We start from the raw sequence: 17981 nt of genomic DNA on the forward strand, positions 1-17981 counted from the left end.
TTCTCACCGCTATGGTTTCTTTACATGATTTCAACATGTGAAATTCTTCTCTGTTTTCACCACAGAGAAGGCACCTTGTTGCATCTTTCACTTTAATCCATCCCCTATTCTTGTAAATTCCCATTAACCACCATATCAAACCCCTGATTTCTCTTTTATTTACACTCACAATATTTATGTTCATATCCTGCCTTATCCTAATAAACTCTGAGAGGGTCGCCTTGCTTCTACACTCGGATACCAACCACTGTCTTTGAATATCTCTGAGTCGTCTAATGATTAGTTTATTCGTTGATCTTTCCAACCTCTCCCAATAACTTCCATATCCCAACCTATCTAATATACTTCTGATTTTCGTTAACCAATACTCTCCCTGGATATTATCTCTCTGATGTTGATATGCGATCTGCAGAAGCTCGCCACCCTCTCTTCCTTTCAATCTCAACAGATATTTCAGAACTCTCTTAAGAACATCTACTTGGATATTTTCTTCACATATTAATCTTACTCCACAATTTGCTGTACAATTTGGTAACCCCATTACAATTTTACAGAACTTACTTATAACCTGATTCAGCATCTCACACTGTTTCTCTACACCCCATAGCTCAGCTCCATAAAGCATTCGATTTTTAACTACGGCTTGCAGGACATTTCTCTGAATCTTATAGTCTATATTTGGGAATTTATTTTCAAGAATTCTAATTACTGATAATGCTGCAAGACCTTTCCATTTGGCTTGTTTTATTTGATGGATCCACTTCCCGTTGTTTGCTATATATATTCCCAGGTACTCTAATCTATTTGTGACCTCCATTTGACAACCATCAATCGTCCATTGTTCATTCTTCGCTCGTTTACAGCCTTTTTTACAGATCAGAACTTTCGTCTTGGAAATGTTAATTTTTAATGACCACGTTTTAGCAAACTCTGTGACAGCATTAATGATCTTTTGCATGCCTCCGGCCGTTAACGTCATCAGCAGGACATCGTCCGCGAAAATTAGGCCTGGTATTTCTTGATTTACTAAAACTGGACTCATCCAGTTATCACCTCCATGTCCGTTTAATATATCGTTTATAAATAACAGAAATAAAATAGGAGATAGCTTACATCCTTGTTTCAAACCCAATAAAGAATCTATTTGACCACATGCTACCCCATCACCTACCCTTATACTGCATTGCACCCTTCGGTAAACTGCCTCCAATGCTTGTACCATCTTACTAGATACCCCTAATAGGCGTAATTTTGCGAACAATGCACCCCTGCTGACTGTGTCAAAGGCCTTTTTTTTTTTTGCTAGTTGCTTTACGTCGCACCGACACAGATAGGTCTTATGGCGACGATGGGATAGGAAAGGCCTAGGAGTTGGAAGGAAGCGGCCGTGGCCTTAATTAAGGTACAGCTCCAGCATTTGCCTGGTGTGAAAATGGAAAACCACGGAAAACCATCTTCAGGGCTGCCGATAGTGGGATTCGAACCTACTATCTCCCGGATGCAAGCTCACAGCCGCGCGCCTCTACGCGCACGGCCAACTCGCCCGGTAAAGGCCTTTTCAAAATCTATAGCCGATATATGTAATTTTCCTGCTTTCGGTTTTATATACTTATCTATTATTGTTTTTACAATCATGATGTTATCTATTGTTCTTCTGCGTTTTCTGAAACCACTTTGATATTTCGAGAGGATGGAGAATTCTTCCGCCCATTTCATCAGTCTATTTGCCAGAATTCCTATATATAATTTACTTAGGGAGTCCAATAGTGTTATACCTCTGTAGTTGTTTGGATTACTTCTCTCCCCACGCTTCTTGTAAATTGGACATATTATACCTGTCTGCCATGCCTTAGGAAACTCCAAAGAATCAAATATCCTATTGAACAATTTCACTAATATTTCCAGCATTTGTTGACTTTTTACTGCTTCTTTCCAAAATTCATTAGTTATACCACTGAAGCCCCCCGCTTTCCTACATTTGACCTTTCTAATCATTTCTAAAACCTCACATTCTGTTATTTCTTCATCTAAGCAGGGGATACAAATCTCTAAGCCCCTCGAGATATCCATACATGTTCTATTATTTATCCAAGTATCCTGTCCTCCTAGCAATTTATTAAAATAATCAATCCAGACTCCATTCTCAATTTTAACATTGGCTTATCCTCTCTCACCTCTACTTATTTTATTAATTCTATTCCATACCTTATCACTTTGATTATTCTTACAGTCCATGTTTATTAATTTTTTGCCTCCTCCTGTTGCCATATTCTCTTTTGCTCTACTAACAACACTTTATATTCTTTTCTTAGTTTACAATAGTGTGCCCGAACCTTAGGCTCCCCCTCTTTTCTATATGCCTTTAGGGCTCTAATCACCTCCATTTTCTTTGTTTTACAGACATCATTGTACCATCCTTTCCTTTTATCTTTATTATTATTATTCTGTTTCCTTTTCACATGAGCTATAGTTTTAATGGGTTTCTCTACCAGTTCTACCGCTAAGTCCACCTTACTACTCAGTAACGCAACCTCTATTCCACTCTTAATTATCTGGAATTCTTCTCCCTTTAAATATGACTCTACTCTTTTTGGGGTATTCTTGCACCACTTGTATTTATTAATTATCCTAATATTATCTTTTTCTGTTACAGTGTTACGTTCCTCCTGTTCTTTCTCATACACTTCTAGGGTAACAGATACCGGGGAATGATGTGATTCGGCCCATTCTAATATCTCTATTTCCTTTACCATCTCTAAAATATCTCCCGTACACACAACCAAATCAATTACACTACCTCCCTGCGCTGTAATATATGTTAGCTTTCCCGTTTCATCTCCCCGCCACCATCCATTTAGAATATATAAATTCTCTGCGGTACATAGTTCTAGTAGTTTATCCCCATATACATTACGTTCCTTATCCCGACTGTTTCTGCTACCTCTCATTGGCTCTATTCCTTCTTTACTATATGCGGGAATTGACTCTTCAATTCGTGCGTTCCAATCCCTCAACATAATGATACCTGCTTCTTCATATTTACCTCTCATTAGGTTAATCTCCTCTATGAGATCCTCAAAAAAGTTTACATTCGTATATGGTGACCCCATCGGATGGTTATATATAAAGGCTAAGCATATGTCTCTCTGTTTACTCCCTTCCAGTTTAAGTTTGATCCAAATTACATCTTGCATATCGTTAGGCAATTCTTCTATCTGACTACTAAACTCTTCCTTTATCAGAAGTGTTATTCCTCCCGGAATTCTCCCTCGAGTCCCTCGTTTTCTTTTTATTACACTTCTCGTAACATCGCCCTTCCATGTTAAAATCTTTCCTTCCGGCATCCATGTTTCTAAAAAAGCAAATATCTCAAAATTTTCCACAAGCTCAGACACTCCATCATTCCCCAGTTTACTTAATATGCCTTCTATATTTACAAAACCAATTTTCAATGCTAGTTATTTCACTTTCCTATTATCTGAGACACTACCTGTTTTACTACGTGTGTTTATTGTTTTATCAATTTGTACTATACTTCCATGAGGGGAACTATAAATTTCCCCTAACTTCTTTCCTTCCCGTTTATTACCTTTTCCATCTGAGAACACTCCCTTCTTAGCCCATAAGTCCTTCAAGCTATGTCCCTGCTTCTTTTTCTTATCGTCCTCTGTCCTGCAGCTGCTTTTTTCAGCTACCGGAGTAGTACACGAGCTATTACCCGGTTCCTCATCAGGTGTTAAACATTTACTTACAGGTCGTTTCTCCGTATTAGTGGCAACGCCCTCACTGTCAGTAGGTGTCAGCAACCTTGGCGACACGAGCTCTGCTCCTGTTTCCTGCACGTCATCATTCTTTCTTCCGTGTTGCGCCGGTACCGCACTTCCTCCTCGCGCCAGGGCTTCCAGCTGGGATGGCGTGTAGTTCTTTCTCCAACCATCGCCTGTGATGAATAGTCTCTTGCCTCTAATAAACGCTGTAAGGCCCTCTCTTCTTGCTCTCCCCAAGTGGAATCGTAGGATTTTCATCTCTTTCCTTTCTTCAATTCCCAGGTCTCTCTGGATCCAGACTTCCGTCCCTTTTAAATTCCTGGCATTCCGGAGAATTTGGTGGGTTTTCATTCCAGATACCAATTGTACTTTAATCGGTCTGTTCCCTTGGATCCTTCCTATTCTCTGCACGTCGTCCACATCGGATTCCGTGCAATTTACTTTCACTCCTTGTGTGAACACTTCCAACACAGCATCTAGTAACGCCAGTTTTTCCTCGCTTCTATTGTCCTTAATCCCATGTATGACCAGACATCTGCTACGTTGGGCAATCACTGATCTCCGGACCTGCATCTCCAGCTCCCGTGTGCGCTGCTCCAATACCAGTCGGTGTTCCTTAGCAATTTTCATTTCTTCCTGGTATTCATCTAGAGATTCTTTTATACCTGCCATATCACCCCGAAGGCTGTCTTTCATATCCTGAATATCTTTATTCTGTGCCATAATGAGCTCCCTCGTTGTGTTTGTTTGGCTGCCCTCTTTTATCACCTCCTTGATCTTAGCTATATCTTCCCAATTCAGTGGCCCAGGGTTGCTTTCCACTCCTCCAATTACTAATAATGCAGCAATCACTAACGCTGCCAGCACGATTTCAGAGTATTTTATATCACATTTTAAACCACATACCTGATATTTTATTCGATTGTTCCATCGGCCGATGACCGCTCGGTAGAGTTCTATGCTTATTCCCATTATGCTTACGCCACAACACTCAGCACTCCGCACACACGTCTGCTTCGTTTGCAGGGCTCCAATCGACTGATTATTAATTGCTATATCCAACCTCTTAGGTTTTTTCCACCCATGTAAATGTGTTTCAATACACCATTCATTCGTTCAAGATGCATATTTGTGTTTAGTCCGGAATGCAGGCGGTGACAGTACACCCAATTCGAAACACACGGTTTGTACTCATTTTCGAAATACAAACCAAAAGCCCTGGTGTTTGGGTCATTTTTCAACACGATTAAGACTTGTCCTATCATTTTTGAAAATGCTACCTCGTCCCTCTCTTCTAGTAAAGTACGCAGCAGTTTGTACACTTCAACCTGTTTCTCGCGACCGTTCACTTTTGAAAGATTTTTTCGCCAGGCGTGATCAACATGCCACGTACAAAGTAGGCGAAATTCAGGAGGTAGCATTACCGCAGACCAAGCATTATAATACATTTCTGCCATATCTGACATAAATACTCTTGGTTGCAGGGCTTCTGACAGTGCATTTCTTATAACAGATAAGAACAGTGTCATAACACATGTGTCACTTCTACTTGAAAACATAAAAGCACATGGAAATTCCTGATAAAGATCATCTAGAACGAGAAGAGTTGTAAGTTCAAATCCGTAATTGCTGAGGCCATGAGTACCATCAAAACATACAGAATCGTTGCCATATTGCCGAAGTATTTCCCTCTGTGCTTCATTCATCATAATAAGAATGAAGTCATCAGCTTGCAGTTGAGGATGGGTTTCTAGAAGAATGCCCTGCGGTTTGTAAAACATCACGACTTCACCAACAATCTCTATCTCATTAATCCACGATTCGACAGACGTACAGTCATTTTTATGTCGAACTGCGGGTGATTTTAAACTGTACTGCCGCTCTACGTTAGAAAGATCCTTTCTAGTGAGTAGGTAGATTCGTTCTAGCCCTGAGGCACTAATATCATCTAGTATTTTATTGAATGGACTTGCATTGCAATCTTGGCCGCAATGTCAGTTTTTTCGGCTTGTGATAGTCTTAGGCGACCTAACTCTGGTTGATGACCTACGTGAGTTTTACAGTACAAAACTGTTACTTCGCCTGACGAATGAAAGCTTACATCAATTTTTGCGGGACAATGTCCATTAACCTTGTTGCTCCCTAACATTTTACAGTGGCGTATATTTTTGCTTTCAGTCTTAAAGACACCATATCGATGACATCTAAATGACATTTTTGCACACCCTTCTTTCTTATTAACATATTTTGATCGCCATATTACAAACTCACAGACTTCTTCTTTTTCGGTTTCATTTTTCCATTTATAGAACTCCTCTTCACTCGAAAACTTGATAGTTGTATTCACGATATATACCTCGTGCTCTGATGTGTAGTGCTGTATAATATCATGTTTTGTAGCGCGAGTCTCGTTACACAGTGGAACTTGACATTACAATTACTTTCTGACCTTGGTGACGAGTGTTTCCCTTTCAAATGACGCGTCAAGGAAAATTTCGAGTCGGTTCTAAAATCGCATAAATTGCAGGTAAACTGTGTACTCGAACCTGAATGCTTCAGCTTTATATGCTTCACCTAAGTTTTATTGTGACTAAAAGTCTTAGCGCAATGACTGGATGTAAAGCGATCCATATTTTCATTAAATATGTTGTTTAAACAGGATATCTACCCTATAATATAAGCACAAATAGTACGTTAATATTCACACAAGGCAGATACACAATAGCACAAATAGCAGCAGTATTACTCTAATTAAATCTTCACTCACATAACACAGGCAAAAACTAACTAATCAACTGTACAGTTATACGTAGCAGAAAACAGCAACATAACCCACACATGAGGTACAAGAGAAAACTATCCACTACACATGAGAGACAAAACTCAGAAAACTACGTAGCAATATTATTGGCGCGAATGCAGCTGATACACGGAACACCCACTTACACAGCCGAAACTGGCATCGATGCAAGCACCACACTTGTCAGCCGAACTTACCCGACCGCAGCCGAAACTATCATCGTTGGTCACCACAAAGAAAGCGCGGGGCCGGTAACGAGTGTGGCCGAATGTACCCGATTTCCAACGATGCAAGCACCACACTTGTCAGCGGCTAGGCGTAAGTTACTCGATTCATGATGGCGGCGTACGCCATTCGGAAAGCTTCGACTTGCTACGTACGTCTTCGGTAAAGCTTCAGAGTGGAGCCGTAGTACGTCCCGTCAGGGGCTGACGTCGAGTCGCTTGCTCGAACAGGCTCGAGTGCTGACGTCACGAACTGGTGTGTCGAGCTTGGTCGAGCAAGATCGAGCAGCACAGAATTCTCTCGTGACGTAGGCTTGCAAGCTGGTCTTCACATTCCGGCACTACATTGTAGTAGAGTAATTAGCGATCATTCTACAGAAGTACAGACGCACCATAAGTCGTAGTGGACGCATCAGTTTATTAAACCCATATATGCCCAGAATAATTTTTGTTATCAAATTGAACTGACTGCTCGACATGAAGATGAGCTCTGTATAGTGATAATATTTCTGTGATTTTCCTGTCCTTACTTGGTCGCTACTTCCATTTCTTGTTGTTCTGATCATTGGATGTATCATTTTAATAACACATTCTTTTCAGTTTTATTGTAGTGGTGTATTTCTTCTACACGAAGACGTGTTTATATACAATAGACCATTGGTATGACGGGACCTTCGATATTTTTATTTGTATCCATTCAATTTATAATTATTTTGTTGCCGTATATTCTAATTAGAAAAAAGGGAAAGGAGGGAGAATAGTAATAATAATGGGAAAATTTGAAGAGAACTGAAGTTCTGAGTCCGATGGGATATAACTGAACTTCCAGGATTTTTAGAATTATCTCTCACAATCCGTAGACATTGAATGTTGCGAAATTGCATCACTGGACACATAGAGCTGGTATTTTCTTGTAATTCTAGTGGATTAGTCATTAATAATTCAACATATTTCGATACAAACTTATTGCATTACCATGAACATGCGGTATTTGACATCAATGAGGAAAAAGATTGCAACTTATCTGATTTAGTACAAGGATATTACTCATGGACGGCGGGCCATACTCCCGCTCGAGTACTACTCACTGATCTCTATACATGGATGGCTGATGGCAGGTCTCCGCTGCAGGAGAAAGTACGCCAAGTTGAGCGCGCGGTTCGCCATGTTGGCGTACCCAACCTAGAGCTCTCCTTATGGGGAAGCAATGATAATATAGTCAATTTTAAGTCGCAATTAATGGCGCATTGGAATAATTAAAAATATAGAGACATGTTCACTCAAAGCATAAGGACATTGGGATCACTGACACGTCATTCCGAGGTCAGTAAATCTCCGGGATAGCAATAAACATGAGTGTATAATAACGGCCGGCAAATATTAACTTAGGTGCTGAATACATGCAATTAGCGATCGGTAACACAATACGAGTGAAAACCAGTTTCTGGAAACATTGCTGTAAATTAGATACATGTATGCCACGAAATTATGCATTCTTAAAATGATGTACCTATAAACGTAGCTCACTATACAGGCCTAGATTCGACATATCGTAATCGGTGCTTGATAATAAATTTCTGTTTCCTGTTTCCATGAAATAATGCGCATATTATCAAATTAAAATATCACTGAAGCAAATGTACACATTTATAAAACCAGCAATTATTCAAAACTTGTCAATATATCACATTACCTACAGCTTAATTTACTATTACAGACCTCTTTAATTAAATTCAGCTAGCAAAGCGATATTGATAGAGGACTAGGGCTAGTCTAAGACTATTCCTCTTTCTAGCTCGTTGGATTATACATACTTCCTGTAGTGAGAGGGGAAATGTTCTAATGATTGTAATATTTTTCTTCTTTCTTGTTGGCTACCTTCGTCGTGTGGAATGTTTATCTAGTATATCCTCTTTGATTTTTACCGATTCTCTCCTCTTTGCTCTTTGGTTCTGACGTATTGTGATTGTGTTATATATTGGTGTTCTGTGTTGTGATTTGTGGATGTGGATATATGTGGAGGCATGAGGCGTAGTTTGTTGAGATGAATTATGCTGCTTTTTTGCAGTTGCTTATATACATCGTTGAATGACGTTCGTTATGTTGTTCTGTAACTTGCCTGTGGGAAGCTGTATAGCGAAATTTTGTGTATGACAGAAATGTCCGTTCATAAGAGTGTTGTGAAATCGAATATTATGTTTAGGTTAATGTGCTTCCTTTTGACGTTATATGTTGACGTAACTTTTGGTGATAATTTGTATCGACAGGTGGTGGGACACGTGCGCAATCCCCCAACATTTGTTTCAGAAATATCGGCAGTTTTAACTTGGTGCAACCTTTCAACTGTGAAAGATGTATGGGACCCTAACAGTTTTGTGACAAGCAAATGTAACAGGAATATACCACATTTTGATAATAGTACTGTTCTCAGTTTCTCAGTGGATTTTGATTTTGATACCTTGTTATGTACATCATTGTATGATTCTAGCTCAGGTGCATGCTATTTGGCGCACACAAGTAATCGCGCCAACATTAATAATCTTATGCCTGATAAGCATATTCCTGTTGCTGATAAATTTTGTAATGATACGAAGACTGTGCTCGCTCGTAATGCTAGTAATTTTATAAATGGCACAAGACTGTGGATTGAAGCATTTAATAAGAACATTCAAGATGAACTTAAATGCACAAGAGTGTGTATAGCTGGAGAAAGGATCAATCCATTGTGTAAAGCTGTAGTTAAGCTAAACAGTGTTATTTTGCATCTGAACAATGAAGCTCAGACTGGTAACATACCAAGAGGTAAGTTTATATAGACATTTTTAGTCAATGGTAAACCATATGCAAGATATTTTATAAGGTGGTGTTTATGGTTAAAGGCCTAATTTTTTTCTGTTAGTGAGTATTGAAAGTTCGGATAGTGGTATATTCGGTCAGCATTTATGATTACTAAAGGCAGAAAATCCACTTCACAGTAAAATTAGCGCTAGTGACAAGATATTTCTAATGTTATAAGTAAGAGGAAATTAATGAAATCTTACTTGGAATGCCTCTCAGAGGAGAGATGTGTTCATTGCGATGTCCAGGAACCCAACATCCCGCCCCAAGAACTATATTTACTCTTATAACCCAATTACACGCCATTTTCATTTCTGAAGTAGCTACTTGCGTTTCTTTTGGCCAACATAAAGTGGCATGTGATCTCATTCCCATCAGTAATGGTAATCGTAATCAGTTACTAACCACAGCACCATAAAAGCGCAAGGAAATGTAACATGAACGTAACTCTAACCCCCCTTCGCTCGTCCCTGTATCACAGGTCTTGTCCAGATCCTATCCTAACCATCCACACGGTAAGAAACACTCCAGACCAATGGTCTTGTCCAGGTTCTATCCTAACCGTCTGCTCGCCAAGAACCAGTCCAGACCAATCGTGTTTCCACATGAAACTAGAGGCCTAGGGCCCCTTCGTGGCTTCTAACCTAGGATGACTCGCACAAAATTAAAGAACCCCTTTCATTGTCAGTCTTCAGCACTTCGACATCACATTTTAAGACCATTCAGCAGTAAATAGGTAAATGTTCAACATACAACAATGTTATTAGTCTGTTATATTATTTTGAGTTATAGGCCAATAATAATATTATTGGTATTACATCCCACTACCTATCTACTTTTTGAATGTACCAAGGCATGTCCATTTTCTGTCAGTATGGTATCGAAACCTGCACCCTCACTAAGAAGGACTTATGAAGGTTGCAGGCATCTGAGATGAATTTTCTAAGGTCCACAAAAAAAAAAAAAAAAAAAAAAAAAAAAAAACTCGACAAGTTAAGGAGTGATGTGGTTAGAAAGGAAGCTGGGATTGAGATATCATTGTTAGATCGCGTCAGCATGTCCAGATTGAGGTGGTTTGGGCATGCAATGAGGTTGGAACCAACAAGGTCAGCTTATGTTAACTTGGAGAGACATGTGGTAGGAAAACGTACAGTGGGAAGACCAAGAGCCCACTGGATGGACATTGTAAAGATGGAGATTGCAGATCAGGGAATGACACTGGAGGATGTCATTAACAATAGAACATATCTCAATAAGACAGAATGTAAGATGCTTGCCAACAGTGCCCGGGAAATTGGAACTGTAAAATGATGATGTTAAAATTAATACTAAACCACAAAACAAGTATTTTTGTATTAAATAACATGATTTGTTTTTAATTTCCAGTGGCTATATTATTGTAGGCCTATATATATTTAGTATTGACTGTTGAAAAAAATAGTCCCAACCATCTGTGACAATGACATTGCCCTTTTATGGTCTTTAGAGACACAAACATGCTGTAATTTTGTTCTCCAGGAGCTCTTTTACATTCTACAGACATGAGGCTGTTATATATTTGAACACCTTCAAAATACCACTGGACTGGGCCAGGATTGAATCTGCCGACATGAGCGCATAAGGCCAATGCTCTACCATCTGAGCTACTCAGCCCGGCTTATATAATTTTTTTGTAATCTATCATCGGTCTTCAGCACTTGGACATCACATTTTAAGACCATGATTTATGATTTAGTCTCGTGCTGTTAAGTGTATGTATGTCTTCCTCTTTGTCGCATTTCCTGATACAGGGTCGGTGATGAGGTGTAATGAAATTATATGGAATATTTATACATAATACTCAAGTCATACGTACATGTTTCACCCTTTTTTTTTACAGGCATCATCAGCCTATCTCAATCTTAAAATTATTGGATGGGATCTTTCTAATCTTAAAAACTATGGAGTAAAATGTTGAACAATGATCTCATAAAATGTTATACTATAACATCTAAAATGAGGATAATGCACAGAAAGTATGTTAAAAAATATACTGTGAATTAACAGTTTTGATGATTATGACATGGTTAATCTCGAATATTTGAGCATTTAAAACTAAAATGGATCCTCTTCTTATATTCCATTAGGACTATGGTGGCCTTGAGTGTAAAAGCACAATCATCCAAGGGGAATATTTGTTCCACTCCCATAACTTGGGTTCAAGATAGGAAAATCAATGTCAGTTATTTAAAATAGAAGTGTGAACGTATCAATTGCGGGAATTATTATCCCTGTTGAAATATTTGTTTGAAGAAATGATTGAGTTTCACTCATACGGTGCGTGTTAAGTACGTTCCAGCATCACGAGCTAGATGAAACTATCTTTACATCGGTCTGTTTTCAGACCAAATTTGCTTTATGGGAATGAAAGCTGGGTAGACTCAGGATATCTTATGAATTAAAATCAACAGACATGAAAGTAGTGAGAATGATTGCTGGTACAAACAGGATGGTAGTCGGAATGAAGAGATAAAGGGTACATTAGGAATGAACTCGATGGGTGAAGCTATACGCATAAACTGGCTTCGGTAGTGGGGTCATGTGAAGTGAATGGAGGAGGATAGGTTACCTAGGAGAATAATATAGACTGTTAGGGAGGGTAAGAGAAATAGAGGGAGGCCAAGATGACGATGGTTTGACTCGGCTGGTAATAATTTAAAGATGGGGGATAGAACTAAACAAGGCCACAGAACTAGTTAAAAATAGAGGATTATGGTGGCGTTTAGTAAATTCACAGAGGCTTGCAGACTGAAATCTGGAAGGCATAACTATTTATACTAAAGATGTATGTATTGTACCAGTAATAGACACGCACTTAGTAACATGTGTGATCGAGCATGAGAAGTTCGCAGGGCGTGTGCGGTCTTAGATCAGGAGAGTGTTCAGAGAGGGAATTGCAGTTGAATAAATATTGCATAGTAGGCCACACTTACTTTTTTTACTATTTTGCTTTACATAAAATCAGCTTCATGGTCCGTAACGCACTTCAATAGATTCACAATTAAGTATTTATTTATTTTCCACTTAATACAATGATTGCTTAAGGCAGCTTAATGTTTAAAAGTGGTACATGTTTCGTATATTATCAACATCTTTAGCCACATAACACTGTTTAGATGAAAAATACATAAATTGACAAAGTACAAATGCTTTAGAGAAAGTGTCCTTAAAATTAACATAAGATTGACAACATTAAAACAAACAAAAAATTTAAGAGAAAACATATAAATTCTTCTACAATTGAAAGCTGTTGTCAAGGAAACAATTGTACAATATTCCATAGAAAATTGTCAAAATGAAGAAATCCAGATAACACAATGTGGCTCCAGTTACTAATGCAGATGAAAATATTACAATTCCTAGTTGTCAATTCATAATAAGCCTGCTTTCCTTTGGAACAGTAACTCCTGTCATTCTTTCACAGTCTTGTGCCTGGTGTAATATTGATGATGCATTCTTCCTTGCTCTTGCACCTGAGGAAGTGGAGGATATAGGTGTGTCAAGAACCTCCTTGCTGTCACCTATAGCTTCAACTGTGGAGGAATATGTTGTAGGGCTAACTGTAGGTGGAGAAATTCTAATTCTTTTCTCACGATCTTTCTCAAGCATTTTCAAATATACTAGAATTTGATAATATAATGGGTTCTTATATTCTACAGTCTCGTTAAGGTTATCATTTTTATTTACAAGTTGGTCTAGATGAATGTATAGATCTTCATAAGTGTTATATAAGCTGCCCTTTTTTTAACTTTTTTATGATGGTCAGGTCTTGTTCTATGTTGGTAAATTTATGACCTGTGGCAGTCGTGTGTGATCCCATAGCTGAGAATCTTCTATGTTTTTCAGCATTCACATGTTCTAAATATCTTACTTTAAAATTGCGGCCGGATCGTCCTAAGTATGTATTCTTGCATTCAAAGCATGTAAGTTTATATATTCCCGAATCAAAAAATTTACCTTTTCCCGAGAGATTTACTGTATCATGGTTGAAAATACTGTGTTTCATGTTGTTATTGGTGGAAAATGCGATTTTGGAATTTTTTCTCTTGAATAAATTTGTTATTATGTGTATGTTTGGATTATTATATGTGAACTTGACGTATTTCTCAGTTTTACTAGGTTCGATTGCTAATTTAAATTGTCGCTTCTCCGAAAATTTATTAATTATTTTATCAATCATATTATTGTTGAAACCATTCAAGATGGCTTGTTGTCGGATAAAGGAATAACTCGTTACACCCTGAGGCACAGAAAAGATCAGCATATTATTGTTACGTTAACTCTGAAAATGCTTGAGAAAGATCACGAGAAAAGAATTGGAATTTCTCCACCTACAGTTAGCCCTACAACATATTCCTCCTCAGTTGAAACTATAGGTGACAGCAAGGAGGTTCTTGACACACCTATATCCCCCACTCCTCCACTTCCTCAGGTGCAAGAGCAAGGAAGAACGCATCATCAATATTACACCAGGCACAAGACTGAAAGAATGACAGGAGTTACTGTTCCAAAGGAAAGCAGGCTTATTATGAATTGACAACTAGGAATTGTAATATTTTCATCTGCATTAGTAACTGGAGCCACATTGTGTTATCTGGATTTCTTCATTTTGACAATTACTTATAAATTGTATAATGTTAATTTATAAATTGACCTTTTTTCATGAATTATTAAGAAAAGAATATTCATTAGGATATTTTCTATGGAATATTGTACAATTGTTTCCTTGACAACAGCTTTCAATTGTAGAAGAATTTATATGTTTTCTCTTAAATTTTTTGTTTGTTTTAATGTTGTCAATCTTATGTTAATTTTAAGGACACTTTCTCTAAAGCATTTGTACTTTGTCAATTTATGTATTTTTCATCTAAACATTGTTATGTGGCTGAAGATGTTGATAATATACGAAACATGTACCACTTTTAACCATTAAAATGCCTTAAGCAATCATTGTATCGAGTAGGTGGAAAATAAATAAATACTTAATTGTGAATCAATTTTGCTTTACATCGCACCGACACAGATAGGTCTTATGGCAACGATGGGATAGAAAAGGCCGAGGAATGGGAAGGAAGCGGCCATGGCCTTAATTAAGGTACAGCCCCAGCATTTGCCTGGTGGGAAAATGGGAAACCACGGAAAACCATCTTCAGGGCTGCCGACAGTGGGATTCGAACCGACTATCTCCCAGATGCAAGCTCACAGCTGCGCGCTCCTAACCGCACGGCTAATTTGCCCGGTGCACTTACTTTTATTACTGTTGGCAAATATAAATAAATTCCCTGTGCCTTCATTGAATCCTTGTTAAATGGAACTAGCATATCGTCAAAATTTGACACTTGAAAGCAAATAAAGTTTATTCGTGACGTTTGAATTCTGCTAGTGATAGAGACAATTATAGCAAAATGGTCAAAGTTCATTCTTGAAGTTTCATACAATTGCTCAATTCAAGACAAACTAAATCAAGTTCCTTCTTGGAATAATTAATCAGTTTGACTTATTAAATAAAGTTCACTCTTGATGTTCTTAATGAAATGCCTAATTCAAGTTATCACAAATTAACCAGAGTTCACTCTTGAAATAATTTATTAGTTTGACATATTGTGATAATAAGTGAAGTTGTAATTCACTGGAAAAATATCTAACGAAATGGCTAAGTCTCAGTTTCATTCTATAAATGTCCTTCAGAGTTCTTTTCTCTTGTTAGCAAGTTCGTTGAGCTTTGGAGTAGCTCTGGTAAGACTTAATACTACACTGACTTTACGTGTAAAATTGAAAGTCACTTGAGAAATTGAAAGTTACTTAGAAAAATTTGAAGTGACTTGTGGACTTGAAAGTTAAATTAGAAGTCGCAATTCATGAAGTTCGAACTGATTATTCTTTAAACAACACAGATGCATGTCGCCTTTAAGTAGTTCTGGATCTTGAGGTTGCTGGCTCTGTTTGCCTGCGTCCTCACAGGCCCGCAGTACCACGTATTCACAAGGGACCAGGAATACCATTACCATATGTCCCCCGACGATCCGGAACACCATCACCATGTATCCTCCGAAGCTACCACATCTCCATCGGCGGAAGTTCACACAATGATACGGGTGGTTAAGTCTATGCATCTGGCGTCAAATTGCACACGCCACGTGGAGTGTTATAGCAGTGTCGGTTCATAATTAACAAGTGTAACGTTCGTAGGGAAATTTCACTTATGGTATTTTGAATCAAGGTTCCACTTAATAATGTGATTGAACCGTCACTGATAACTACACAAGTTTGATACACTGAATGCACTGTGTTCCCGTTTGTAATACAGTTCGTGAAGTTTAAACAGAGTCAGTACATTCCATCTCTCACACAATAATCTTGTAATGTTCAATTACACAGTCTATGTTCCCTCGCAAGAAACAATGGGAACGTAATATTCAAGAAACAGTCTCCTGTCTATCTAGCACACTATAAAGTATTAATGCTCTGTTTCACAGTCTGTGTTCCCTTACATGTAATAATGGGCACTAGGGTGTCCCTTAAAAGGACAAAAAAAAAAAAATTGTTTCATTTATTGAAACGCATGCCCCGTTATTGTGTTTATTAGTCTATTAGTTACACAAGTACAGAATTTCAACTTCCTACATTAATTTTAACCCGTGCCGACAGGGCCTAAAAGTTTTAGAAAATAGCTGCTTAAAGGGTTTCTTGAATGTAGTTGTAGACAGTCACTCAAAACAATTATTTTAGAGAAATATAAATGAAAACAGAAACTTATATTCTCTTCTTGTAAGTAACAAAAAGGATACAATTTTTAAAGTTATTCATTTGGATATTTCCTCTTCAAAGTCTCTTTTTTACAGAATGGGTAAATTTTTCTATGTTCTTGCACACAATGTAATAAGAACTGCTTCTATTCTTCATCTGCGGTAATCAAACCATGAAAGTCTGTCATTAGTTTAACATCTCTTTCAGCTGTGTCATCAACTGCTTTTAAGGTAGAAACCTTCTTTTTAGCTTCCACAAACGCCACGTTGTCTTTTCATGAAGATACAATTTCTTGAAGGAAACCACTGTCAAGTTTCAGTCGTGAAAAAATAAATCTTTACTCTTGACAGAAACAAAATCACTCAAAGATTTCCCTGAAACAAGATAAAAAATACTTGCAGTGCCTATAAATAAAACAAATAAGTTCTAGATTAAATACCAGATTAAACACTACTAGTCTACTGCGTACCATATAGAGAGCCAGACATCTCTTCTTCGATGGAACATATCTCTTTCCGGAATCACCAAAGCTTTCTTTTTGTAAGTTTTCTACACTGTTTCCTTTAGTCTGCTCATCAACTTCATTATCAAAAATTGAAAAGATGGCTATTTCCTCTGACATGTACCACAAGTGTTGACTGAACTTGTTTCAAGATGCATTGGAAATCAACTTGTCAACTTTCTCATAATCTTAAAAAAAAAAAAAAAAATCTTGATTCGATGATTTTATCGCCAAAATACATCCAAACCAGGGCTTCACGTAAACTGCCACAATGAATAAACAAACATCTTGTAAAGCTCGTTTGTCATTAGCGATCATTTTAAACTGGAACTTCAGTAAACACATTTTTAAGGAGTAAATAGCTCTTGCCATCCATTGTGCTTGATGCATTGCACCAGGAGGTCTGATTTTTATTTTATTTTTAATGTCTCCACCCAGAAAAACAACGGCGAGCTCAATGAGCTCGCGATAATCATCTTGTACAGTCGATTTTGCCAGCTCATTGTAAAAAAAAAACGTCACCAATTCAATAATATTTGCCTCACAGAGTTGTTGTTGGACAAAATCAGTGCATGATTCGATGGCACTAGGATTAATATTCTTCCAGTTGTCTCTAAACTTTTTGAACAGCGGAATATCAGGACTGCTAGTGATTTGTTGGATCTTTGATTCCAACACACTTTTGATCACCAGTTCGTAAATATGATGGCGGCAAGGAAAGAGCAACAACTCTCTTTCCAGTTTTTTCTCTAAAAGCACACAAGCTCCGTTCAAGCGTCCTGTATTAGATGCTGTTGTATCACAGAACATTTTTTGTACCTTATCATCCAGGTTCCAGTCATGAAGGGCATTTGACACTGCTTTCGCTTGCTCTTTACCGGAAGAGTTGTTAACTTCGGCACAGCAAGAAGTTGTTCTTCCTCGTCATATGAAATAATAATTGGTAGGCGTTCTTCTTTAGAACTTCTTACGTCCAGAGCAGGTAACAATTTTCCATCCCAATGAACAGTAACTACTTTGGGCACGTTATTCTGAAAATCGGATTTCATAGATCTCGCTCTATC

At 37.9% G+C, this 17981-nt stretch overlaps 1 protein-coding gene across 1 annotated transcript in view; it reads left to right on the forward strand.

Annotated features, from left to right (window-relative positions):
- Window positions 1–8768: 8768 nt before the first annotated feature.
- The window catches only part of LOC136866140 (trans-Golgi network integral membrane protein 2), an 85637-nt gene continuing 76424 nt past the window's right edge, over window positions 8769–17981 (forward strand). Inside the window, exon 1 of the mRNA XM_067142841.2 lies at window positions 8769–9593. Within this exon, the coding sequence (XP_066998942.2) occupies window positions 8942–9593 (652 nt within the window). The 5' untranslated portion in view covers window positions 8769–8941. The remainder of the gene's footprint in view (window positions 9594–17981) is intronic.

This window comes from Anabrus simplex, chromosome 3 (genome assembly GCF_040414725.1).
Source record: "Anabrus simplex isolate iqAnaSimp1 chromosome 3, ASM4041472v1, whole genome shotgun sequence".
Classification (NCBI taxonomy): Eukaryota; Metazoa; Arthropoda; class Insecta; order Orthoptera; family Tettigoniidae; genus Anabrus; species Anabrus simplex.